At 40.7% G+C, this 27677-nt stretch overlaps 3 protein-coding genes and 1 long non-coding RNA gene across 7 annotated transcripts in view; 1 reads left to right on the forward strand and 3 right to left on the reverse strand.

The window, feature by feature from the left end:
* Nucleotides 1–20287, reverse strand: ccnjl (cyclin J-like). Of its 4 annotated transcripts, none has more exons than XM_044204633.1 (6): nt 19995–20287; nt 19162–19269; nt 13690–13900; nt 4352–4651; nt 4061–4220; nt 1–3575 (listed from the first exon to the last, which is right to left on the reverse strand). In XM_044204633.1, exons 2-6 carry the CDS (start codon nt 19237–19239, stop codon nt 3050–3052), a joined length of 1275 nt encoding a protein of 424 aa, XP_044060568.1. In that variant the 5' UTR covers nt 19240–19269; nt 19995–20287; the 3' UTR covers nt 1–3049. The 4 variants fall into 4 exon arrangements, with proteins under 4 accessions (XP_044060568.1, XP_044060567.1, XP_044060569.1 ...); XM_044204632.1 differs by having other exon boundaries at nt 19162–19272; nt 19995–20286; XM_044204634.1 differs by lacking the exon at nt 19995–20287 and adding an exon at nt 19910–19928 and having other exon boundaries at nt 19162–19272.
* On the forward strand, nt 20224–25305 carry LOC122879964. Its single transcript, XR_006378818.1, has 2 exons — nt 20224–20359; nt 23311–25305. It is a non-coding gene; the product is annotated as an uncharacterized LOC122879964 (long non-coding RNA).
* c1qtnf2 (C1q and TNF related 2) lies at nt 21375–24014 on the reverse strand. Its single transcript, XM_044204642.1, has 3 exons — nt 23873–24014; nt 23268–23525; nt 21375–22609 (listed from the first exon to the last, which is right to left on the reverse strand). The coding sequence occupies exons 1-3, from the start codon at nt 23898–23900 to the stop codon at nt 21969–21971; spliced, it is 927 nt and encodes a 308-aa protein (XP_044060577.1). The 5' UTR covers nt 23901–24014; the 3' UTR covers nt 21375–21968.
* The window catches only part of slu7 (SLU7 homolog, splicing factor), a 6829-nt gene continuing 3986 nt past the window's right edge, over nt 24835–27677 (reverse strand). The window contains exons 10-15 of the mRNA XM_044204631.1: nt 27254–27393; nt 26477–26638; nt 26275–26376; nt 26085–26162; nt 25760–25885; nt 24835–25644 (exon numbers count right to left, since the gene is read on the reverse strand). Of these exons, the coding sequence (XP_044060566.1) occupies nt 25465–25644; nt 25760–25885; nt 26085–26162; nt 26275–26376; nt 26477–26638; nt 27254–27393 (788 nt within the window). The 3' untranslated portion in view covers nt 24835–25464. The remainder of the gene's footprint in view (nt 25645–25759; nt 25886–26084; nt 26163–26274; nt 26377–26476; nt 26639–27253; nt 27394–27677) is intronic.

The raw sequence follows: 27677 nt of genomic DNA on the forward strand, positions 1-27677 counted from the left end.
CTCAGTTCACTTGTGAGTTTATTTTTCCATGGCACATTATGATAAAAGAATCCCTTCTATCATCCAGTGTCACATAAACCAAAACTACAAATTGGTACAAAATAATACAAAAATATAAGTTGGAAGTTTGTGGTGTCATTTTGTTACTATCACATTAGACAAGTGTTGTTTGGTGTGAGTGACATCAGCACCTTTCACGGGAGGGAATGGTAAATCTCTAGCTAAAAGACAAAAGCATTCAGTAATTTCTATCACTCAAAGGAGGTGGCTGCAATGTGCAACATATTCATTGTGTTCAGAGCCCACTGCCCTCTAGAGGAAGCTACAGCAAGTCAAATCACACAATTATCAAAAATAAGTTACAAAAGATGAACCAGTGGTGTACACGAGACAGTGATGGCTGTGGTCAGTTTCAACAGAAAAACAACATATTGCACCTTTGACACCTCAGTGAAAAGTTGCTCATGAATTATGAGGAAAAGAGCAAGTTGAACTCCAAAAAAAAAAAAAAATAAGGGAAAAGCTAGTTCACACCAACAGCATTCAACAGGATAATCACAACAAGCTTTAACTAAAATACACTGAAAGGGAATGTAAAAAATATTTATATAACAAAACTGTACATAAAAAATTAAAACAAAGTTGATATCACTGAAAGGGGGAAACAAACAGATGTCTAGTTGTAATAGGTTTGGTGATTTATGTGTGTTGCAGTTTCAGAAGGCTTCATGTAGTGTTATCCGAGAAATGCACGTCTGACTATGAATTTAAGGTTCACAGCTCAAGCACAGCAACATGCTGAGGACAAAGGCACGACATGGTAAGATGTCCAACGTCCACAGCAGAACAGTTTTAAGTTTGAAGTCAGAACTTTCAAACTACACGCAAATCGAGGTTCAGGTGAGAAATAGTAAGTTATTAATAAATTCCTCCAAAAGAAGCTCACAATTTTCCACAACACTGAGCTGCTATTGGTTTCAGTTCAGTCCACATCTCAGGAGTTGGGGTCCACAGTAGAGCTGCAATGATTGGTGGACAGATTAATTGATCAGTCATCAAAAGTCATCGTTTTAGTAAATTTTCAAGCAAAAATAAATAATAGTGAACTGAATATCTTTGGGTTTTGGACTGCTGGTCAAATAAAACTATTTTAATTTTAATTTGATGTAATTTGAATACGTCACCTTGAGTTGTGGGAAATATAACTGACATTTTCCACTATTCCCTGTCTTTTATTATATTTTTTTTTAGACAAAACGATTAATCAGGAAAATAATCAATGGATTAATCAGTAATGAAAATAATCGTTAGTTGCAGCCCTAATTCAGTCAACAACATCCCAGAACTTGGGGTCCACGGCCATTTAAGGTATCACCATGATAACCAGTGGGCAACCCATGTGACCAACACAGGGAATCTGGATGTGTTTATACTTTAACAGGAAGTGGAAGATTGGGCATTACAGCTTTAGAAGTCTGGGAAGCAATTACAGTCGACTGACTACAGATGTTTGTGTGTGAAACCAGTGACCACGCCATGCAAACAGACCGTTTCATGCATTCAGTTACTGACTTGTAAGCAGAGTATGGTCCAGTGATGAAGAAAGGGAATATTCCAGCCCCTACAGATGCTGCATTAGCATCCGCTTTAAAGCATAATAGCACAGAATAATGGGAAGGCTGCTAGTTTCAGCCTTGAAACCTGAGCCTGAATATACAGTTTCTATGAACAGGTACAAAGAAAACTATAATTAAATCAATGGTGTGTTTCTAAGCTGGTATAAAAAGCTACACTATATCAAACAAATATGAAATTAAAAAAAATCAAGAACACGGGAAAAAAAACAAGAGTCATTATAAATAAAAAGCTATGGTATGTTTCAATGGCATCATATTCAAGTAATCTTGTTCAAGTCCCTGATACTTAGTGGTTCATGTAAACATTGGAGTCATTAACACAGACACAGAACCAACAGTTCATAAGAAGGCAGCAGCAATTCATATGTACAATACACAACCAACGTCCACGTCTCCTTCACCATGCTGGTCCAGTCACATCAGTTTGTGATTAATTCTTTGAGTGGTGCCGGAGTCACTGAAATTAAAACTTTAGTATGACAAAGCCTGCAGCTGCCAGAGAGCCACATTTTCACCCGGGTGCATGACGGCTCTGCCACAAGGCTCAACTTTGGAGATGAGAGAGAAAAGATGATGAGGACACCAAGAGGAGGAAAGAAAAAAACAAACAAACACTGCAGGCGTGTTCGAGCTGTGGACTTCACCTGCTGTGCTCAAAACAATGAATTCTTCGTCCTCTCTGAGGGCTTATGTGGTGAGGAATTCCCAGAGGGGCCCTTCAGCTCTAACAGAGACTACAGGAGTTAGATCAATGTTCGCTAACGTTCAGGAGACACAACCAAAGATTTGCATTGATATGCACAGCCTCTTTGGTTACTGCCAAGTCAGCAACAAGCCTCTATTTCTACTTCCTTCTCTCTCAAATGGTGGCTCAAGAAATAATACCAGCCAATTTTTCCTTTCTAAAAAAGGTGTTACATTTTTGTAATTAGAAATAAAAAAATTATGTCAAGCAGCAAGAAATCCTTATCACAGATACTTTGTGTTCTGTGCACTTCTAAAATTGGCTCAGCTATCACACAACTGTGAACAGGCACTCAATGAGGTGGGTGTTAGATCACACGGTTGCGTTCATCTCATTCACAGTGATGACAGTCTCGTAATTTTATAAGATTTATAAAACCAGAATATGGCAACAACCTTTTTGCAATGCCTCTGTATTTCATGAGTCCGTGGAGCATTTGTCACGTCAGTGTGATGACTTCCACCGGGTCTGTCTTGTCTTTAGACCTCTGCTTGCGTTTGAGGTGTCTCTGTGAGAGGGACGGGGCAGCTGGACAAGCTGAAGGTGTTGCGGAGCTGACGGAGAGAGAGAGGAGGTCTGCAAAAGGATATTTCGGGGTAGGGACTTGGGACGGAAGTATAGCAGTGCACTCCCGCAGGGGTTTGTGTTCCCTCTCCGTCTCCTGGCGTCACCTGTCAAAGCAGCCCGCTGTGAAAGTGTGATGAGCCCCCAGGTAGCCCCCGCTGTAGGCCATACTCAGACAGTGGCGCGGCTCTCCAGCGAGGGCCATCTGTACAGAAATGGGGCCCTGGAGCGGCAGTGCGCGAGCCCCCGGCTGGAGACCAGAGGTCAGGCTTGGGTAGGAGGGGAACCCACCCCCAGGAGTAATGGAAGGAGCCCCAGTTAGGAGACCCATCCTGTGGCTTTGAAGGAAGTCCTGAGACATGTTCACCACAGGCCCCAAAGCCTGGGCGTCAGCTAGTGCCTGCAGCTGGGACAGGGACGGGGAATGCTGGGAAAGGTGTGGGAAGATGTCCGGCTGAAAGAGCAGCTGCGGTGTGGAGGAGGTGGAGGAGGAGGAGGAAGAGGCTGGTCTCTGGATGGCTGACGCTGGAGAGAGGTGAGAGGTCTGGGGCTGAGACTGCAGAGAGGAGGGTCGGTGAGGAGGAGTGGATTTGGTCTTGTTGGCCTCCTTAACGTCGTTGTCATGAGCACTGTAGAAAGAAAAGTTGAAAAATCATCGTTTCCAGAAAAAATGGCTACTCACATATATCCATTAACAGGGGCAGAGATCGGTCTGTACCAACCGTTTTTACTCCCACACAATTAGTGTGAACATGTGCAAACAATTAAACTTACACACAGCCACCCGCTGACCAAGAAATGTGCAACTTAATTACAGTTGTTAAATTACACACCACTGAGCCTATCAGCTAGGATTATCATGGACAGGCTTTGTCAGATGATGCACACAACATTATAAGCCCCTACTGGTTAAAGCAACAGGCATTTTAGAATCCATAACCATGGCAACCAAAAATATAGAGGTAGGGGCCTTAATGTCATCTACCTTGCGTTGCCCACTACACTTCGAGAGGCTCGTCTGCTAGCCTGGCTTCTGTTAGACCTTTTTTCTCTACTTGAGAGAGTGTGAGTGTGTGTGTGTGTGTGTGTGTGTGTGTGTGTGTGTGGCCCTTACAGCAGCATGAGTTCAATGCACTGAGTGAGGTGGTCCCAGGTGTAGCCTGTTAGTAGATGCAGAGCGGTCGTCCAGCTTGGGGAAATCTGAAGGCAAATACGAGATGCTGCCACACACGCAGCAGCAACCTGGGATGGTCGGAAACTCAGGAAGGCGTGGTCTGAAAGAACCCAGAGACAAGAGTTTCATAAATTCTTTGATGAAACTTACACCACAAGATAATACATTCATGTCCAACACCTCTGGTACAAACAAAGCAAAGTCTAGCTCTCCTTCCTCCTCTTAACCCACCTTGCAGTGAGACTTCCAGAAAGTAGTGAGTGTATTTGTCCATGAAAGCCTTGGTCTTGGAGAGGGAGGAAAGGGGCCAGCCGTTGTATAGGTCGCCCTCCTGCACCGAGGCATGGAGGTAGTAGTCAATAAAGTGGGCAGGTGTGGGCATGCACAGATTCCAGCCAAAGGTCTCCAGCAGCAGAAGCTCCATTTTGATCAGATCCTTCTTGTTGAGAACCAGGTTGAGGCTGCACATAAAGCCCAGAGAGTTCAGCTGCTCCAGTTTGGGAACGCGGTCCTCCTTCTCCTCAAATTTACCTGGAAGGAAAGCAAAAATACAGAGAGGTTACTGAACACCGTTAATACTCCGCAGCCACATTTGACAGTTTGAGGTGAGAAGGTCAACTCATAAAGACAGACTACCCATACACTAAACTTTTGTGTGCATCATAAACTGTTTAATTCATATGACAATTTACATTTATATCTACCAAGATTCTCTCTGTACCGTGCTGTGCTTACAAGATGTTAAGATTTTTTTTTAAAAAGTGATATTACTGCTAACAGAGTGTTTGGTTTGCATTTTTTTTTTTTTTGATTTTCACAATAATGCAAAAACCCATTATCCTATGAAAATGTATTTTTAGCAGAGCTGAAACAATCAGTTTATTAACAGATTAGTTGACCAACAGAAAATTAATCAGCAACAAATCTGATGATACAATTTTAGGTTATCAAGCAAAAATGGTATTTTTGCAACAAAACAAAAAAATGTATTAAAGAAAGATTGAGCGATAATGAAAATATTAGTTGGAGCTAATTTATTGGTAAGATGCTTTTTGATAGTCATAGCCACAGTGGTCACATTTACTAACAATAAGCAAATTAAACACCTACTCCCTGTAGAACTTAAATTCTTTCAATGTTCATTATATCTTCATCAAAAAGCCTCAATGAATACATCAACTAGCTTTAAAAAAGAAAAAGAAACATTTCAACAGAAAATATCACCTTGTTCAGAACCAAAGTTAAAACCAGTCATCCTGATATGGTGATGATCTCAGTAATACAATGAACATTATCATCTGTAGCCACATGGAGCAGGTTTATGGTCAGTCCTAAAGAGCCTTACTCCAGCTTCCACAAAACCTAACAAGTGCCTGCTAAACATTAGCAATTAAGCTGACTATTACTGAACATCTGGCCATAAAGTTAAGCTATCACACTAACAGGGAAGCATAGAGAAGCATCACTATAGGCTTACAGAGTGTGGGCGTGCTTACTGTGGATTTTACAAGCCTAACACTTTCTATGAAAAAGCCAGTCAGCCCGATTCCTGTCCCTCTCCCTCACTCCAGATCCTCCTTGCAGACATTACAGCAGTGCCATTATGGTGAGCCCCCTCCCCATTCTAAGACATCCTCCTTTCCATGGCAACAGCCCCGAGGCCTCAGGGGTCCATGTGACCAATGAAGAGGAGCGATTCTGCCTTTAATCCAAGGGTCCAACAGGCCTCCTCTGCTCAAACTTCAAGAATGAGGGAGGTGTCAGGTTACTCTGATACACTTCCCTCTAAAGCATGTGCTTTAGCTACACAACTTTAAGCAGGAAGATGTGGGGACACATTGTAGACCTATCATGAAACCACAATTATAGCTCAACTGTTACTGGAATTTTGAGGCTGATATCAATATTTGCAAATACAATAATGATATACAGAAAGATGGTCATTTTTATGAGGTAACACCCCCCCCCCCCAAATGGTTTATGAAACTAAAAAAAATTAGTTGTAAGCAGATAAGTGTTTATTAATGTATTTATCAACAACTATAACTCCTCATAAGTGGAGGCTGGTGTATAAACAGATAACGAATGACAACAGCAAAACAGTTGTAATAATATATTATTAGAAGAAGTTATCATTGCTGACAAATACTGTACATTAATAAACACTTTAAATATCCTTATATCTGCTTACAACTACATTATAGTGTGTTATAATCAATTTATTAAATGTTTATAAAGTGTAAAAGTGTTACCTTTGATAAAACTCCCTTTTTACTGATGTGTACTGAGTGGGACATTTTACAGTTGAAAAACAAACGTATTATGTTGTCTATGTAACGGCAACAGTTTCTAAATGACCTGAAAGATATCTTTGGCTCTGTACTGCTATATAAACATGATTACAAAAATACATTTGCAGCAGCAAAATTGGGTCTTCACAATTAATACAAACCCACTAACAATCACACATACACACTGCCATTCAGTCGCTGCTGCAGATTCACTTGGTATTATATCCACTGGACAGGATTATTAAGTTATGTATCGGCCTTGTCAAAATATGCATCCAGCTGGAAATTACAACAACCCTTCTGCTGGGGTAAATCTTGGCCACTAATCTAAAACCATAGCAGCCAAACATTAAAAACAGGGGCTTTAATGATTTCTCCGAGCTGCAGTTACAAGTGGATAACAATTGTCTGTACTGCAGTGCCACAGCTATTGTGGACGCCCCACTCCCTCATGGAGTGGTGCGTCTTTCTACCAAGTGCGAGTTTTACCACTGATGCTGCGACCTACTATTAAGCAGGGCAGGAGAGAGGAAATGGTTGAGTGAGCATGAGGGGACAGGTGTGGGGGATCTGCAGCCCAACAGGCCACAGGGGTAATTGGCAGAAAGGCACTAATGGCATTTCTCCACCAGAACAGGAAGCACTCTGAAACAGGGCTGTTTACACCCACCAGGACTCATTCCACAGCCTAGTCCACACTTGCCCCAGTCTCTCACCCTCATATCCTCTGGATCAGGGCTCTCTGTCTGCTGCTAGACTGCTATGTCCACACAGACGTTGCCATAAAAAGCCATCAATGCCCCCAATCTCCACACAACTCCAGCCTCTTTGATCTTAAGAAAGACACAACGCAAGTCAATCTCCTCATTGTGTCTGTGATTACTGGGTGAACAGGCACATGAGACACATGGGATCCCAAATGCTTTGAAAACAAGAAACAAAGCAACTTCAGAGGGACCCACAGAAGTACAGTATGATTAGAGCCACAAACCGGTTTGATTTACTGTAAAAAGAACTGACTCCTGTGTGTATTATAGCCTGTATTACTAAACAGCGGTCTCATTCATTTCAATGAGTTGGCACAGCAGGGGTGCAGCCATTTAGGGGCTCCAGCAAAAAACACAGGGTAGTTTATCCTGGTTCTACTTCATCTGCAGCACAATCCAACAGCAAATATTTACATTTGAGAAGCTGAAAAAAAACAACTTAAATGGTAAATCGATTATCAAAATTGCTGCCACTAATCCTTTCAGCTCTAGTGCTAATATGAGTTTCGGTACTGATACCAGGCACATATTTGAGGAACATAAACATGTTTTTCTACAGGACCCTTCCCCCCCCCATTTAAAATGTGAATTTGTGTTTGTCTCATTACAACCAGACATACAAGATCTTTGCCTAAATCCAGGCTAAAATTGGCTGAGTTATTATTTAGATCAGGAAATATCTGACCCATGAATACGTAAACACTAAGAATCTTACCAAGAATTAAATCTCAGCTTTTAAAACTTGATCATTATCGATACTTCATGTTACAGGCACATCCCATCTCAGACAAATACAAACCCGCATTCTGTGTATCAGTGTTTGATCAGCCATTAAACTGAACTTCCTGATTTGTAATCCCGGGCAAGTAGGTCAGAAATCTACCAGAGATGGACTCCTTAACTGTGAGTGAGTGACAAATTATCTAAATAAACTTGTGAGTAGGGATGGGTATCGTTAGGATTTCATTGATACTAACTATTCTTATCGATAGTCTTATCAATTCTTTTTAATTTCTAAATAATTGCTTTTTTAAAAACATATTTTGAGAAAAAAATAAATTCAGAACAGGATTAGAGTTGAATATTTTAAATATAACTAAGGTTTTATTGCACTTACAATAACGAGTGTAGTTGTTGTCTCGAGTGATCTCCACCGCGTCCTGTCTGATCTGCTGACCGCGCTCTGTGTGTGTGTGTGTGTGTGTGTAGGAGCTTAATACCGGGTTTCAGTACCCATCCCTACTCACGACTGCCTGATCGGTATGCGCAACTCTCAGCCGAGTGAGAGGGCTCACTCCTTAGCTACTTCATCAGCTCCAGAAAAATACATGTGTTTAATTTTTTTTATTTTATTTATTTTTATTTATTTATTTTTTTAAAACCACACCCGAGTTACTAGATTTACTTGCCCGACGTGGTATTTTACTTGCCCCGGGCAATCCTTATTGTTGAGCCCTCATATCTACCCTTTCTCACAGCACCCACAGGTGATGATGATGAGAAAAGGTCGAGTAAACAGGGAGAAGTTAAAGGTCAAGGGTTAGGGAGAGGTAAGGCGAGGATGCAGGGCCTCCCCCCAGGTGTGCTGTTAGGGGGAGAGGTGGAGGTGGGGAGGGGGTTTCGAGTTATAGGGGCTGTTAGGAAACCTGAGAGCTATATTCTCACACAGAGATTAAGGCATCATGTAATTCTAGTCCATTTCAATCAGTCCTCAGAATAGTTCATCTAAAAGAAATCTAAAATCAACTCAATGCTTCCACACAGTTTTAATTGTCCAATGAGAAAAAAAGAAAAGTCTACCCAAAAAATACTTACTTTTAAAAATCAAGCAGTTACATAGACATCAGATATGTCACAGATATGAGTTGTATGGTAAATTATCTCTGTAATTTGCAAGTGAAAAGGCTATTACGAAGGAATGGGGTATAATAGCGCCCCCAACACAGGACCAGTGGCTAGTAAAAGTCTTAAGGGAAAAACTGACACATATCTTGAGACTACAACAAGCACAACTAGAAGAAAATGGGAAAATTGACATTTACAAGACTCAAACCTGGGACACTGTAGTTGAGCTACAAATGAATCCATCAACAGGACTGCATTTGATTCAAACGGTTTGTTAAGTACTGTTATCATTTAATGATCATCTCTTGCCAAGAAAGATTTAAGTGAAGATTTAAGGCAATCTTCTTTTCCTCCTTGACTTGAGAGCCATGGAGGGATTTTCTCTGCTCTTTAAACTCCTTTTATTTGCTGGTTCATCTTTCATTGGGAGTGTGAAATTGGTCACAGCTCCATCACAGAATCTCTGTGTTGCCACCCCTGGCCCCGGCAGTTCTCACAATGTAGGCCTGGGCCGACCCTTGACCCCTGATGCTAATGCATCGGTGACCAAGGAGAATCCGAGAAACCCAGCCCTGTGTATGTATGCGTTTTGTGTGTGTGTGGGGTGCGTTTTTGGGGGATCCATCGACGGAGGGTGTAAAGCGCCTTGCCGTATGGGTGATGAGGGCTGACACAGGGAGTGTGTGGACAAACAGAGCCTCAGGCATTACACGACAAAACACTAAATATAATTAAATTCAAAACATTTGTACTATGTTACAGAAGATCTCTCATATAAGCAAAAACATGAACTAGTGCTTTGGTAGCATATGATAATAATGAATAATATAAACTTTTGAAACCCATCTGTACATCTTTACATAATGTCTTTAATTATGAGGCCCCACATGACAACAGTTCCATCACAATTATTGTCAAACCTCTGAGAGGGAGATAAAGGGGGAAGTGGGTTCTCTATTAATCTACATTTCAGGGCACCCTGCTGGGTGGTTCAGTTCTAACATGTCCCATTTTGCAGGCCATCACCTCTACCTCCCTTTCTACCCTGTTTAACATCAGCAGCCGACCTGCCTTTGAAGTACCGCTCCACTCGTTTCCCAACCCCCCAGGGATGTGGGGCTGCTTTTACTGGCCGCCCTGTCCAGGACTGGCTCGTTCTGCCTGTCCCTGACAAGGTGAGAGAATGAAGAGGAAACAGAGCCAGCAGCCAAACGTAAAAGGACACCACCAGAGCCCAGTCAGTTATATGGTTATGTCGCAGTAAAGCAGTGCCCTTTCAATAGGAAATTCTCTAATGGATTAGACTTCTATGTGAATCTTAATTAGATTATCACAAGAAAAAAAAGTCCATAGGTTTATTCAAAAGGTTGCCACAGCGACCATCTCCTCATTTAGCAAAAAACATGCACACACAACAACCTCCACCCCTCAGTCTCGGCTCCCCTCCCCCTCTCTGGGAAGGGTCTGGCTGGCTGTCCTGCTTGCATTGACGGGCTTTTGTTTGAGGCCTGACTCGGAGAGCATATGGCAGGTGCCCCTCAGCACACAGTTCCTCCCCACCCCCGGGCTCGGAGGCCTATGTAAGAGCACTGTGAAGTCAATATGACTAAGCTGCTTGTGCGTTTCACAGGATGCTCTTTTTTTTGTTTAAGAGACCCTTCACGGAATCTGCTTTAGTGAACAAAATAGATCAAATCCAGTTTCAACAATAACGTGCTGTAGAAACACACCACAAAATAGATAACAAGAGCATCCAATGATCATAATCAAGAGCCAAACAAAACAAGCTTAACAAAATACATAAATAGAGAGTAAAACATTGTGACAACAAAAAAACCCATAACATTCTTGTACTAGCTGGCAGTAAAGGCACATCCATGATGTCATTTACCATAACAAATAGCTGTAGTATGCAGAGCTCTGACTTCAGGGACCAAGATCTGCCAGGAAGACTGATGTGATCACTGCAGGACGCCATGCAATGTAACACAATAGAAACTTAACATTGGGCATGAGGACTGGTTTTTAAATAGAAATATTCAGTGTAAACCCAAACAGTCTCCACTGAAATTCACATTAAATGTCCAGGAGTTTGGTTTCTTTGAATAATTGGATTCTCCAAATAAGTGCCCAACAGTCAATAACACTCGATTCCTGTGGGTTTGAAAAACTGACCATAATCTTACTCCTGCAAATGAAGAACAGCTCATTCATGAACAAACACATGCAAACACAAGCACCCACAAAAACCACACACACACACACACACACAATAGAGTAACAGGATTAAGCATTGACTGCTGAGAGGCACAAAAGAGGTAGTGATTAATTAACTGAGTGCGGAAGGCTGAAATTTTAAAGAAAGACCATGTATGTGGGACCTGGGGAGGCCGTTTAATAACTAGGCCAGATTCCACAGCACCTTTGGACAGATAAAAACCCAAGACAACTTTGAATCAAACACCATTTCAAGCCTTCATCAATCATGGCAGAGACTCCCAAGAGTCCTGGAGTCAGAGGCAAGCGAGCAGAGAGGAGAGACTCTGACTAGCTGAAAGCCACAATCAAAAGATTCAATACAAAACCTGATTAATCTATTTGAGAATAGATGAAGAACCTCTGTCCATGTTGGCTTGATAATATTTATATCACTGCATGAGCAAACTCTCAAAGCTATTCTTGGATTCTCATGAGATTGCTTTTAAATAAAATTTCTTTCAAGTCTCATATTCAAATTTATCCCACCACAGAATCTACTCTGACTGCAAAGATGGCCTGTGCACGACTATGCGCACACACACACATATACATAGATAGATAGAGCCCTCCCAGGTGAGCAGGCCCTGTTCCAGACTCCCACTTTGACGGCATCATTAGTCTAATTATCCATCATGCCAAGGGCTGCATTAATGTACAGAAAACCTCACAGGATGTTAATCACCACACAGACAGAGAGAGAGTAATAACTACCACACAACCCGCACCATGACTGATTAACACACCTGCTGTACACAAAACACACACAAAGACATACTTTTATATTTCACAGCAGAGAAGCATGTTGGTTAATGGTTATCACACTAAATCATCACTTCACTCACTTCTGCAGAAACACTGACAGCTTGAGAAAGCACACAACTACAAGCAAAGAATAACATCAACCAGTCATCCATCTAGGGAAGAAGAGAGATTTAGGAATTTAAATCCAAAGCTTTAACTTCATTGTTTTAAATCTGCACAGTGTAATGCCCAAGTATGTCTTCAGTCAGACTTTAAAGGATAAGGCTCATGTTATTCTATATTTTTTGTTAACAAGTCCCACGAAAAGACCAAAATGATTCCTACTTTCCAACTTCCCTATCCTGTCTGTGACACTCAGCTCCAAGCCCATTCGCTACAACTAAAAGGTGTAAAAAAAATTGGTTAGTTTAATTTTTTCATTTCCTAAAACAGCTGGCCACTGCAGTTTTTAGCAAATGTTACTCAGCAGGAGGAATAGTGCATGTGTCAGGGACTATTTTCTGCCGTGGATTAATACATATTTGGTGAGTATTTAGGGCAGCAAGACAGTGTATGTGTGACTGACTCAAAATAAACTATAGAGCCTGTGTTCATGGTAATGAATCAACATGTCACCCAGTAAAATGGTGTATCTCATTAATGTGCTTTTAATAGTTTTTGGACAACAATGGAGCTCTATGGGACAGAGGAATAAGATACATTAAGTGTTGGCTACACAGGAAATATTTGTTTGTAGGATCAATTTATTGTTGGTTTTGGTCTTTTTATGGGATTTGTTGACAATAAGAAAAATATAAAATGTCATTATACTTATCCTTTAGGTATGAAAACATACACTGATCACAGAGGAAAGTGCCACTAGAGAATTAACCTGAAGACAAAATGGATTTGTATGGGGATTGTGGGTAGGCTGCCCTCTGCAACGAATCACATGTTTTCAATGAAAAACACTTCACACCTTTGATTAGAGGACATTTTGACCATGGCTGGTGCGATACTTGTTCATCTCAAACTGACTGGATGGGACTAAAGCAAGAGCAGAAGCCCCAGACATGTTATTACAGCCAGGATCAAAGACATACAAAATGTTCTGCAGACACAAGCATAATCCCCAACAGTTTCTCCTAAAACAATGGCACAGTCATCCTACCGCAACCTTGTTTTTGTTTTTTTAAGCCAATGTTGCAGCTACAGTAAACTGTCATTACAGGTTATCAGATCAGTCTGAAAAGTGGAGCTGTAAGAAAAAATACCACCATGGTCTCTTGAGCATATCTCAAATTAGCCTTGTTGCAGGAAGTGTTTCACCTTGTGCCATCTGTGCACAAACCAGTCATGGTATCTCTCTTCGCACAGAAGATTTACAGCGTAGCTCTCCTGCATTTACAGATAAAGTTAAAATACAATGCTTTGAGATGAAACACAAAACCTAATCTTAGTAAAGTTACCTCTGTACTAGATTTAAGTTTAGATTTAAGAAATACAGTTCCCAAAACATACATTTAAACACGTCTGACTCTTCAGAAGAAAAAAGAAGAGTTGGTCTTTAAATAAATGTTCCTGTCAAGCAAAAAACTACCTAAAAGATAAAACAAACATGTAGCAAGATTTAGGGTATGAAGTGGAAGGCTGATAACGGACTTACTAGCTAGAAGCAAACAGGAGAGGGCAATGACATAGAGCTGCTTGACAGCCACATCATAGTGGTCCATGAACAAGTCCAGCAGGTAGACGGCTAGGTGACGCGCTGTAGGACATAGCTGGTAGCGATTACTCAAGATGGCCAACAAGTCTGCAAAGTACCGTCGCATGCCAATCTGCGGGGAGTGGGCCCGGTAGACTGGTAGCTTCAGCTCCTGGAGAGGGAGAAGAGAAGAGGGATGAGGGGGGTGAGAAGCAGGGTGGGCAGGAAGAAGTGGTGGAGAAACACGGGGATTGTAAAGAATATGCATAATAATAGTGAGCCATGCATGTCTCCTGCTGACTGGGTTTAACTGCTAACAGGAGAGCTGCTGTGGGTCTAAAACACTCACACTAAGTGTGTGTGGGGGGGTCAGCATGGTTCTTCCAGTGGAGGTTGAGTAGTATATAGGATTAGGTTTCACCCGCAGCACATCTCCTATTCATGTTCAATTAGCTGCATGCGTTTCAAAGCAGGAGGAAGATACTATAGGGCATTAGCATTGAATCAGCCTCGGGTATCTTCCCAATGAGCTACAGAAAACAGGAGAGCAAAAGGCTCCAGTTTCAAAATCTGCCTCAGAGTAAGAAATAAAAAACATTTAGTGCTGAATGTAAAAACTTCCAGCACATTCTCTGTATTTAAGCTGCTTATATCAAAAAATGTTTCTGTTTGTTGTTGTTTTCTCTCTGTGAATCTTAGGAAAAACTAGGGCTTTTGATTTGGATTTAATAAGAGATTGAGGATTGGTAGATTAATCTCCTTAAATTCAAACTGTGAGGGGTCCTTAAATTAGAGGAGCAATACAGAAAACATCCACGAGTCAGGACTGTTGTTTAGGAACATTGTGACCTTAGGCTGGCTCAGACAGTCCCAATGTGGCTTTAAAGCTCCGCATTTCAAAATAAACTCATAACAATACAAGCTACAGACGATACTACACAATGTGCTGCAAGGGAAAAATGTACCAACACCGGCAACTATTTATTCTGAGCTGAACTAAAATAATAATGAAGCTCAGACTGACACTTCTATGGAATCCAGAAATAAGTAGTAGCCCCCCCTCCCAAATCCACATATAGCCACTCCACCCCCGGTGCCACAACCAACCATACCACCCAATCCTCCCCAAACTCTCCTCTCCTCCCACTGCTTCAGCCTCTGCCTCTGGTCCATCTGTCTGTCTGGGGCTACAAGGGCAGCAGGAGAATGGGGGTGGATGTGAAGGGGGGGAAGGCTGCTGGAGTCTGGAGGGGGTCCAGGGGGGTCTGTGTGGGGTGGAGAGGTGCCTTTGTGGGGGACCAGCACCATAATTAAGGATTCCACAGCTGCCTCTGCCTGATTTGCATGTCTGATAATTTGCCACATGCTACACACCACCACTAACATCCACATCAGGGCATTACCACTGCAGCAAACGTCATTAAGGTTGGAAGAGACTGTGGGGGAGCAGGCGCCATGCAGGAAATCTGAACACTGTGTGAAGGCCTTTTTACACACAACTGATACTGATTCCACCATTTTCCATTACAAGTTTTACTGTGCCTTCAGCTTAACCACATCTGAAAACATCCAGTCATCAGAAGTTTTTAAACACTATAAAGCTTTGAGAATTTTTATTGAAATGTAAAGCAATCTGCTCAATTTAAATATCTTAAAATAGAAAATATTAGGGCTGCAACTAACAATAATTTTTATTTTCAATTAAAATGTCAATTCCTTTTTAGATTAATTGTTAAATCCATAAAATATCCAAAATATGAAAAAAGCCCATCACAATTTCCCAGGGTCCAAGGTGACTCTTCAGATCACTTTTTTTGGAGAGCTTCAACGATTAGTTGATCGAAAGAAATTTAATCTGCATAATTTTGATAATCAAATAATCGTTCAAGTAATTTTTCAAGCAAAAATGCCAAATATTTGATGACTCTAAATGTCTGTTTCATCTGACCTACAAATTACTTGAACGATTATTTGTTGTCCCAATTACAGTGGTGTGCAAAAGTGTTTGCCCCGTTCCTGATTTCATATTTTTTTGCATGTTTGTCCAAACCTAATAACTGGTTGGGCCACCCTTAGCAGCAACAACTGCAATCAAGCGTTTGCAATAACTTGCAATGAGTCTTTTACAGCGCTGTGGAGGAATTCTGGTCCACTCATCTTTGCAGAATTGTTGTAATTCAGCCACATTGGAGGATTTTCGAGCATGAACTGCCTTTTTAAGGTCATGCCACAGCATCTCAAAAGGATTCAGGTCAGGACTTTGAGTAGGCCACTCCAAAGTCTGTCAGCCTCACTAGAATACTGTATCAAATTCACATCTGAATGCATATAAGGTCCGGCTATTATGCAACAGATGTTGAGTAAACATTCGCAAACAGTTTGCTCAACTTATCTCCACTAGGCCACTCCAAAGTCTTCATTTTGTTCTTCTTCAGCCATTCAGAGACCCCACAACAACATCCAAAGAACTGCAGGTCATTGTTCATGACTCCACCATAAGCAAGAGACTGGGCAAAAATGGCCTGCATGGCAGAGTTCCAAGACGAAAACCACGCTGAGCAAAAAGAACATTAAGGCTCGTCTCATTTTTGCCAGAAAACATCTTGATGATCCCCAAGACTTTTGGGAAAATACTCTGTGGACTGACGAGACAAAAATTGAACTTTTTGGAAGGTGTGTGTCCCATTACATCTGGCGTAAAAGTAACACCGCATTTCAGAAAAAGAACATCATACCAACAGTAAAATATGGTGGTGGTGGTGTGATGGTCTGGGGCTGTTTTGCTGCTTCAGGACCTGGAAGACTTGCTGTGATAAATGGAACCATGAATTCTGCTGTCTACCAAAAACTCCTGAAGGAGAAGGTCTGGCCATCCGTTCGTGACCTCAAGCTGAAGCGAACTTGGGTTCTGCAGCAGGACAATGATCCAAAACACACCAGCAAGTCCACCTCTGAATGGCTGAAGAAGAACAAAATGAAGACTTTGGAGTGGCCTAGTCAAAGTCCTGACCTGAATACTATTGAGATGCTGTGGCATGACCTTAAAAAGGCAGTTCATGCTCGAAAACCCTCCAATGTTGCTGAATTATAACAATTCTGCAAAGATGAGTGGGCCAAAATTCCTCCACAGCGCTGGAGAAGACTCATTGCAAGTTATTGCAAATGCTTGATTGCAGTTTTTGCTGCTAAGGGTGGCCCAACCAGTTATTAGGTTTAGGGGGCAATCACTGTTTCACACAGGGCCATGTAGGTTTGGATTTTGTTTTCCCTTAATAATAAACTTCATTTTAAAAAAACGGCATTTTGTGTTTACTTGTGTCATCTTTGACTAATATTTAAATTTGTTTGATGATCTAAAACATTTAAGTGTGACAAACATGCAAAAAAATAAGAAATCAGGAAGGGGGCAAACACTTTTGCACACCACTGTACCTGTCAATTAAATAACTAAATAATCAAATTACTGCGTTCCTGCATTAGAACAGACAGAACTGACAGGATCTGAGAGCTTTCTGATTTTAGGTCCTTAAATACAAATACTTCAGCGGTCACCATGAGAAGTAAATGTAGCTCATGGCAGAGAAAAATCAAGGCTTTATGCCTCTAAGGAATGAAAAGATTGTCTTCCTGGAAAAATGCAAAAACTCTTTCATTATCTTTATACATTGTGAAGATTGCTGCAACGATTAATCAAGTAATCGATTAATCAATTGACAGAAATTAATCTGCAACTATTTTGATACTGATCGATTAAGTCATTTGCTGGTTAAATAAAACAAGCTATTAAAATAAATCACCTTGGGCTTTGGGAAATTTTAACCAGTATTTTTTCACGATTTTCTGACATTTTATAGACCAAACAATTAATCGAGAAAATGATCGTTAGTTGCAGCCCTAATTGTGAGTTACACCATAAATAAAAATAAAAATAGAAACGGGAGAAAACGCTGTTCTTAAAAGGTCTGGCAGACCTACTATAAGCTGAGAGACAACACAGAGACAAATATACAGTACAGTACAGTACGTTGTCTGTTACAGGTGCCTAAATACAGCACTCATCTCTAATGTGTTTCTTTTCGAATTTAAAGTCTCAAGCACTCCTCAGTTCACCATATGCATCAGATATTTCTATTTAGTAATTTTTTAGCATTTACAATGAGGGCATTGCATTATACCGTATATACTGTGGTGAGCCTGTTGTTTGGGATGTCACCAAAAATTATAATATAGGGCAATCAACCCTAACATTAGACTGACTATCTCTCTCATTACGATATATGAGGAAAGAGTGGGTGTGTTCTTTAGTTTCCAGCTCTGCGTACAGATTTTCATTCGAATTGACAGCTCACTCTGAGTCAGACACTGTCCAGCACGAATAACCTGAATTAAACTGTGTTTAAATGAATGACTCATTATAAGGCTCACAAACATCCGATTCACAATCTGATACTCTACAGTCCTCACTCTACACATGCACACTGTCTCTGGCACTTTTAGGCACCTGATATCTAAAACCTGATCTGTATTCGTCTCCCTCAGCGTGAAGCTGGCAGCAGAGTCCCAGCTCGAAGACGCCAATCAAGTGACAGATGTCTCCATTAAAGTGACACATGGGAAGAAATATGATCAGGCTTCTGGGTTAATTAAGACATTCTCAATTAATGAGCCTTAACTCCTCCATGTAATCTAATTTAGATCATGTTTAAATAGACAACAGGACCATGTAATTATATTTTCTTCCAAACTTTCAATACAATGTGCTGTATATAATAAGGTGTGAATATCAGCAGAGGCCTGCTGGTTCAGACTGTCTTGTTCGTGGTGCTGCAAATAATAATTATTTTCACTATACATTTTTCTCAATCATTTAATCAATAAAATGTCAGCAAATAGTTAAAAATGCACAATCTCTCTCAATTTGATCAATTAAATTGGCTGCAAACAGACTGCAATTAACAATTATTTCATTATTGACAAATCTACCAATTATATTTTTGGTCTTTAAAAGGTCATCAAATTGAGAAAAATCACAAGTTCCTAGAGCCCATTGTGACTTTTCCAAATGTCTTGTTTTGTCCGACCAACAGTCCAAACCCCAAAGATATTAAATGTATAATTATAAGACAGAAGGAAAAACAGAAAATACATTTACTAAGACTAAAACTGTTAATAGTTGCTAATTAATTTTCTTTTGACTGACTAATAGATTAACTGAATTATTTAGCTTTACTCATTTATCTGTTGTTTTAATCATAATATACAGTGCAACACACTGCTATTATCAGGTTGCTGGAGGATGGAAAAAGCTAGACAGACTTACTGATTGTAATGTTTTTCAAAGTAAATGTCAGGCTTTGTTAAACAGACACAATCAAAACAGTTTGGCTCATACTGTCAACATAACAACAGCTACAGCAATAATAAAAGACTCACCTTGATGCGGAGGGACTGATGGATATCTGCAGCTAGCTGTCCTTTCCACCATTGCAACTCCCTCTCCATCTTTCCCATCCAGAGGAGACTTCAAGAATCAAGTTTTACCTGCTGAGATGGATGTGTCCAAAACAAGACAAAGGTAAAACACTTCAAGTGGTGGCATGCTGGGCTGAACGGGGTGAGGATAACTACATAATATATAGTCTTCAAACAGGATATTTGATGAGAAAAACATCTGATGCAAGAGAGGGTCAAGGTGAATGAAAGTTATTCTACAAATGTGCTCATTAAAATGGATTGTAGGATTTAACCAACTAGAGGCTTGTGTTTGTACCGGCAACTAAAATAAGGCTGTTTTTAAAAAACAGTCAATTTTTGAGAAATACAGTCGTTTTGATAAAGTTTTTGAACACCTTGCTAATCCCACAGCAGAGGTCTCTTCCCCCTACATAGGCCATTTTCTCTGCTCGGGAATTTAAATGGCTCAGTTAAATGCCCGCTCGACCACGCTGTAGGTCAAATGAATCAAAGCAGCCTTTCAGTAATGACACTTTTGACGTGGTTGTTCACTGCAACGACACATTACAAACAAATGCAACACTTTGGTTATCATTCAAATCGCGTCTGCACCACGAGACAGCGGCCAAACAGTGAGAGGCTACACAAGTTAACTGCCCACCGAGCTCAGAAATATTACCGGCCTCGCTCAAAAACAAAAACAACACACTGTGATAAAACTAAACACCTCGACACGAACACGGCTCATTTCTCCAACATGGCAGGAACCTGGTGAACTTTTCATCTCGGTGGTTTTTACATGTGACACTCACCGCTCCGACGGGATTGCCCCCCAGACCCCTTTGTCTCAGTCCGACATCCTGAACGAGAGAACTCCTCTTCGGCTCAACTTTGAGAAAGACCTATTTTTCTCGGCGAAAAGGCAACGTTCAAATCCGCTGACAAGTTCATGAAACACCTGCCACCATCAAGAACCGGCAACAGGCGTTTGGTCGCGCCGTTTCCCCCCAACTGTTTACACTTTTCCGACAGATTTAGCTCGGCCGTTTTCTCCCCGGTGGCTCCGCTGTAACAAAGTAACCTCCTCGGCTGCACCAGCTGCTGCCGTTGCGGTGCGAGGCTCGTGCGGTCGACGTGAAGGTCCCTCCTCCAGCCTGGGAGTTGTAGTCCTTTAGAGGTCAGTCTCAGAACTACACACACAACCACACTTGTCCCCAAACCTTTTCATTTTATTTTTATACTACGTGTGAATTATATTATATTTTCTTTATTTTATTATTTTACTGTTCTATTTTTAGTTCTGTTATTTTTGATTTTATCACTTTGGTATTTAGCTTACTTATGAAGAACTTTTCACTAGCTTGTGTAGAAAACTCTTGATCGATTGTTCATTAATGCCAAGGACCACTGTTTACATGGACAAAGTAGACCTTTCATAGGCATACTTCTCATAGTAACCCAGGTTAGCCTAATTTAATTGGACAGGCTAATGGCAGGCTTGAGGTAATGCTAAACAAAGACATGTTGTCAAAATAGCAGATGAGAAGGTTACAACAATGTGCAGAATGAAAAGGTGTAATTTAAATATTATCCAAATGATACAAACATTAAAGAAATATATTATTCAATCTCTTAGTTCAATTACTTTTTATCCATGCCATACAATGCTTCCATTAATAACCACTGAGATGAGCAATATTTGATCTGTCTAATGAGATGGCTAATTTAAAGTCGCCCTCAACTCAAAAATAGATTTTGCTTATTGTTACTTCACTTAGATGTTATTGTGCAGAATGGTGTATGTGCAGAGTTTGACTCTACAAGGCTGTTTTGACATTTATCTGCTTTTGAAGTTTCTCTGTGCTTACCTTAAATCTGAGTTTAAGACATGTATGGAAGCCAATCATGGTCCAATATGCAACTTACAAGTGTGATGTGGAAACTATCCAAATAATGAAATGAATAAGGTTACATAAACAGGTTAATACAAGACATAAAGTACATAGTTATCTCGTTCCCTTCTCTGTCTCCTCTCTCCACCCTTCCCATCCAGGCCTCTCATTGTCTTAAATTCATCTAAATAAAAAATGGTGAATTTAAACTATTTCTGTTAATCCAGGGAAGCCTCTCACCTGGTGGTACCCAGACCTGACTTTGGGAATATTGTAGTAATGCATGCTAAGAACATGTTATTAGTTGTGTCAGGCCAAATTTTTAATGCATCACCATATGTTAAAAAAATAAAGGTAAATGTAGAAATGAATTGTTTTTATGTTCACTTGTCAAACAGTCAATTGTGTGTGCTCAGGAATACATTATACTGTAAAATTAATATAGCAATATTGGTTTAATTTCACTTCCAATTGTATGTTGTCTTTGTGTATTTAAAAAGAAGATGGCTTTGTGCCACCTTCTGTTGAAAACAACAGCAACAAAAAACCCTGTGCCAACCTTGCAGCTCCTGTTAAGATAAATCTAAAGGAAGGAAATCATTCTGTTACTTATTGGAGAAACTTTAAAAGATTTTGTCAGAACCACAGCACCATGAAGGATACTGCAGCCAAAACACATGGCTTTGAAATATTAAAGCATTTTATGTGGTTCCCCAACTGTGGTTGACTTTTGTCTTTCCTTGTGCCCCCTGGTGTCAGAACGTGTTAAACAACTGAAATTCACAGAGGCCTACCATTCTAGAGCAACCTTTGTAAAAGTGGATTTTCATAACATTTTCATGTGAAATTAAGTCAGTTATTAAAATTAAACAAAGATATTTCAGGATTACGCTATTAACTGTCATCCTGAGCATTAGCCTTTCTATCAGCCTCTTTAAGATAGTCCTGGTCAGCGTAGATAAGAAAGCCAGTGAAGGTGCTGTCTGTCCAAAAAGGGTCAAAGAAGAGTCCGTTCTGCTCGGAGTAGAAGATCTGCAGCCAGACCTGATCAGACTGCTGCAGGTGGAGAACAGTAGAACCAGACGCCACGTCATGGTTCCCTGTATTTGCATCAAATGTCTTGATCTTGTACTGTCCATTGTGGACCAGCCCGATGGCCAGGTGCTTATTTGCCAGAGTGATATCATATGTGAAATAATAGACCCCGGGGACAGCACAGACAAACTTCCCACTGCTCGCATTGTAATGGTTCCCCTCATTCAGCAGGATCCTGCTGAAGCGGATGGGCAGTAGCTCTTTAGGGTAACTCTTTGTCACTGCCACAGAGAAGGCTGATCGGGCTGCACTGCCACAGTTGCAGCCTCCAGGAGCTCCCTGCTGGCCCACGTCACCCAGCTCTCCTTTTAGTCCTCGTTTTCCAGCGACCCCTGGTGTTCCTCGTAGCCCCTTCAGTCCTCGAGGTCCAGCCTTGCCGATAACACCTTCACGCCCTTTCACACCTGGCTTGCCTGGGTTCCCGGGCCTCCCCGGATCACCTGAAAACAGACTCAAAATGAGTGACTTTTTTTTTCACATTCACACCTGGAAGCTGTCCAGTACAACCACTGGCCAGATCAGACTGGCTGATCGGCTGTACTTCCTCATTGTTGGGGTCCCAAAGACCATCTTTGATGCAAGCCCAGTATATGAAATGACCATAAAGTGCTGTTAATATTCATTTTTCATGTTTTATATGTTATATGGGCTCTGCATCAACGAATATATATTATTTTTGTTTGCCATTTATTAGTCACAGACAGAGAAATGTACAGTTATGTTATCCTACTTTGTGACGTTACTTATATTTGGGGTCAATTAGTCACCAGAGAGGTCATCCCAATAATAAATGGTTATAAAACTCCAATAATAAAATACAAATAGATTTGATAGATATATAGATAGTTGTAGATATAGATAGATTGTATTTAATCATGTTTTACAGCTGAGGTCTCTGAAAGCCCAAACAAAAGTAATGTGTCTCTGTAGCAGACGTCTGAAAGATGTCATCAGTCCAAAATCGTGTTTGTAAGCAGTTCTTGTCAAATTATGAAACGTCATTAAGTAGCAGGCCGATAAAACAATGTTATGTACCCAGGAGCCTAAACAGAACATCAGGGTTAGCATTACAACAGAAGAGAGTGAGTCAATAATTACCTCCATCTCCCTTTCCTCCCTTCTCTCCATCCTTCCCGTCCAGGCCATCCTTCCCTGGGGGCCCCATGGGGCCCATGGCCCCTGGTGATCCAGGGGCTCCGGGATTTCCTGCTGGCCCCGCTGGGCCTGGCAGACTGCAGACCAGCTGGGAGGAGTGGATGGTGATGTTGCGACCTCTCTTGGGTGAGGAATATGTTGACTGGGAGACGACAACTGACAGCAAACAGAACATCACACATATCTGGAGCATGATGGTCACTGTGGAGTCACGAGAAGACGAGGGAGAGTCATTGTTTACAACAATACATTTGTTGTTAGTCAGATGAATGAAATGTCTGTTAACAAAAGCATAAAATCTGCAAAGTTACACTGAAATGGAGAGGGGTGGCAGAATACATGCATACTATCTACAGCTAGAATAGATGAAAAAACATGTAGCTGTTATCTAAATGGGGTGGTCAGTTTCATGCTATGACTCACTGTTAATGAGAAATATGATACATCAATTATGCAGGGGTTAAATCAAAGCAAAGACTGCCACATGCTTACATGTTTTTGCAAAGGGAGTGTACCAGACATTTTAAAAACACAGAGAAAAAACTTACCAGTTGAGAAATTATGACCCATGGGCATTTTTCAGCTCTATCCAAGTTCTTTTTCTGCATCAGAGTGCACAAACTTTCCTACATGATTTTCCAATAATCGCATGAGATCGCTTCTTCAAGAGAAGCGCTCAGAGAAATGTGCAGCCCAGTGAATCATAGTCCATAACATCCACCCTGCTTCAGCAAGTACACTGCCAAAAAATACTTTCACTATGATGTCATTAAATTCAAGTCAGGACAACAGTATTGCACAGCTGAAGTGGTGACGCATCACAAACTCATACTGTGGGAAAATAGGGTGTCATATAACAGACATGATAAAATGCATAGAACAAAGGTTTTGTTATATATAATCATGATAAAGTTACAACTTTGTGTATTTTAAATAATACAAGAATTTTATTTTGAAGTGCAAAATCAAACAGCACAACAGGGTGGCCTGCACTGTGAATATTACCAGTTGTGTTTGTTTATCGCTGTGATGCAGAGCCAAGAGCTGAGAGACCAATAAAAATGTTCCAGCTGTTGGGTGAGGCAGTGCCTTGTGTTTAGCAATCTACTGTATTCACCTTTAACTAGAACCATGTGAATAGAAATTACATAACCGGTTGGTGTTGATGGTTTCTATTGGCTATTAGCAACTAAAAAAACTAAACAAAAAATAGACACGTGATCACACCAAAATCTTACAATCAGCTCACATCTGACCTGCACATACTGTTCTGTAGACAAGGAATGAAAAGGAGCTGGAATAATGTTCAAATTGTGTGATAGTGGCAAAAAGTTTTCTCTATATTAAAAGCCAATGAAACACTGCGAAACACTGAGTTAACTACTTACACCCAATGTAATGTTACTTATGAAGCAATTTAAGAAGCACAGAATACACGCATTCATCCACTGCAGCTGAAAAAGATCTATTCCTTGCAAATCAAAACAAGAAAGAACTTGTTAGAATGAAGTTAGTAAGAAAAATATTATTCAGTTTATTCTTTCAGTTAATTCTGCTCCATGTCATACAATGCTTCCCTATCCATCATTAATGACCACTGAAGAGATGAGCAGTATTTCATATGGCTAATAAAATGGCTAATTTTACATCTGGCAAAGGGACAATGGTTGAAAATAAGCCTTTGGCTAACACACATTTACAGTGATGTTAATCAATGTGCATTGTCCCTGTTAAAAAATGAAATTAAAACTTTTTACACAACACAAAGTATTCAGACAAATATATTTTTTATTAAAATGATGCATTAATCCCACTAAATGTCATTTTCCTCAAACTACTGTTAAGACTGAGGGTTGCTCCCAAATCTAAGAAATTTGGAAATCCGTGGAATTGATTAAGAACAACAAAAGCACACATCATTATTGTCCTATGGTCTATCGACCCGTGGCATCAAAAACAAAAAGCGTGCAAAATGAAATTACCAAAACACTGTACACAGTTTCTGTCATGTTCGTAACCAAACAGAAGACTCCTGCTGTAAGTTGAGTTTTAGGAGTCTGAGACATATTTTTCCACCGAGCAGCGGCTCTGGTCGAGTGCTTGGGAGAGTTCAGGGGAGTCAGCAGAGACTAAGAAGATGTCACTGTCCCAGGAAGGAAGCCATGGGATCATCTGCCCGGCAGCGTTTCATGCGGAAGGCCTCCATCTCCTCCTCAGTGGGCGCCTTTACTTCCATCAAGCTGTTGTATGGCCTCTTCCTCTCATCCAACTGCATTATTGCGTCTATGTGCTTCACCCGCTTGTCCTCTGCTTCTAGTGCCTGGGCGGAGGAAACAGTTTGGAGGTCATTCACAGAGGAATTAGCCAAATCAGAGATACAGACAGATGAACACAGAACCACTGTTTGCCATCTTAAAATCCAAAAATAACTTTACCTTCTTCAGCTTCTCCTTCTTCTTCTCTTCATCCTCTGAATCACTGCTGTCAGAGCCGTGCTTCTTGTTCTTTTTGTTCTTCTTTTTCTTCTTCTTCTTCTCTTTCATCATCTTATCTCGATGCATCTGGGGATTAAAAACATTGACACAACAAACATTTTCACTTTCACTTTCCCTAACGTTATAAATCCGAGGTGATAAATAATTAGATCTAAATGTTCACTGACAATAAAAACAAAAACAAAACTTCCATATGATTATGGAGTTAGGGGTTAATGATCATTAACAGGAACTGTTAGATATTAAATTTGAAAGCGTCACTTACTTCCAGCAGAGTCTTGGGCTCTTCTTCCTCCTGAGACTCAGTCAGTCCCTCTTCAAATGGGACACAGTCAGTGTTGTTCTTCAGGTTATGAAGAGAATAAAAACAGTATGTAAGTAAAACTAAAAGTTACAAAAACTGATTCACTGTGTATCAAACAGAGCCTTTGAGCACTCTTAGCACATCTACTTACTACTCCAATTCCAGCCTGTCCTGTGCAGTAACTCTGTTTGACCATGGAATGACAACACTTGTATCCCCAGAAGCCATCCTTCCAGAAGGAGCCCCAAATGCACTAAAGACAAGAGATTTTTTTTTTAGAATACAAAAGAAATGTGACAAAATTTTGCGAGAAGTTGTTCCACGGGGGCCGCAGTGTGTCCTGCCGTCCTTACAGTGTGGTTGTTGATGAGCACGTCCTCCTCATACTTGGAGCGAGCCACGGCCTTCTCAAGCCCCTTCAGTACAGCGCCGTGACGAGAGTACTCCACGTAGTCTTCCGTCTGGGCCAACAGCAGCTCCCGTGGCGGTGCATCCAAGTGCTCTTCACCTCCATACTGATCGTGACACACACAAAAGCACAAACACTATCAGTGAAGTCTTCAGCCATTATGAATAATAAAGCCTCTATACACCATGCAATTTTGGGCTGAGAGAAACATATTGAAAACTTTGGTTTTTAATCCAAAATGGACTAAATTGCACTGTGAGACACACTCACTGATATCTAGAGCTTTGGCTACCAAACACAACTAACACCAAAATTCTGACAGTGTCGGAAATTTGGGACCAAATTCTCACAATTTGACTGCTGCTACGACCCACATCTAAAAACTATTGGAATACGGTGTGAACTGACACAGAATACAATGTAAGTTTAAGTAAACATATACACAGATACCACTTTGGCTTTTATATAGCAAGTTCATGTTTTAAAATAAAAGTTAAAAAGAAAAGACAAACGTCAGTGATATGGCCAAAGCATGATCAAACATGACAGTGGTGGAGATGGATGGTGCGAGCTGATGACCTGTTGATGTTGATGATCTTTTTTTCAAAACTGATGTTATACAGTCTGACACAGATTGTGGCTTAGATTTTATTGGACCCATTTTGCACAGTGTGACATGCAATTAACAGCCTGCTGCTAAAAAAAGATGTCAGCTGTGTACCTTCTCCAGGATGCCATCCCTCTGTTTCTCTTTAAAGTCCTCCTTCTTGACCTTGAAGGACTTGTGGAGCAGCTCCAGCTTGGTGGGGTCGGCCTGCAGATGCACCTCAGAGCCTCTCTCATAAGCTTCCCAGGCAAACACTATCACGAGATGCAGCACAGACTATTATTTACCAGGTACAGTTCAAATACATGCTACATACCTGTTTGAGAGTGAATGTAATTTGTGCGGTCTATCCGATAAGTATAATTAATCACATTTGCCATTTAATACACACTGATCAATCCTGCCTTTGCTGTCTCATCTCATAACTACCATGTTATATCAGAACAGTAGACATGCTGTGGCTGGGAAAATAATTCCAATACCCATTTACAGTCTTGATTTTTTATATCAGTAACATGCAAACAATATGGTTACTTTT

This window comes from Siniperca chuatsi, linkage group LG8 (assembly GCF_020085105.1).
Source record: "Siniperca chuatsi isolate FFG_IHB_CAS linkage group LG8, ASM2008510v1, whole genome shotgun sequence".
Classification (NCBI taxonomy): Eukaryota; Metazoa; Chordata; class Actinopteri; order Centrarchiformes; family Sinipercidae; genus Siniperca; species Siniperca chuatsi.

Excerpts from the sequence above, each read along its gene's own strand:
- ccnjl (XM_044204633.1), bottom strand. The coding sequence starts at position 19,239 with ATGGGAAAGATGGAGAGGGAGTTGCAATGGTGGAAAGGACAGCTAGCT. Across the intron at positions 13,901-19,161 it reads ATCAGTCCCTCCGCATCAAG|GAGCTGAAGCTACCAGTCTA; the intron begins GTGAGTCTTTTA and ends CTCCCTCTCCAG. Across the intron at positions 4,221-4,351 it reads TCTGGAAGTCTCACTGCAAG|ACCACGCCTTCCTGAGTTTC; the intron begins GTGGGTTAAGAG and ends GGGTTCTTTCAG.
- c1qtnf2 (XM_044204642.1), bottom strand. The coding sequence starts at position 23,900 with ATGCCCATGGGTCATAATTTCTCAACTG. Across the intron at positions 23,526-23,872 it reads GGGTCATAATTTCTCAACTG|TGACCATCATGCTCCAGATA; the intron begins GTAAGTTTTTTC and ends GTGACTCCACAG. Across the intron at positions 22,610-23,267 it reads GGGAGGAAAGGGAGATGGAG|GTGATCCGGGGAGGCCCGGG; the intron begins GTAATTATTGAC and ends GTCTGTTTTCAG.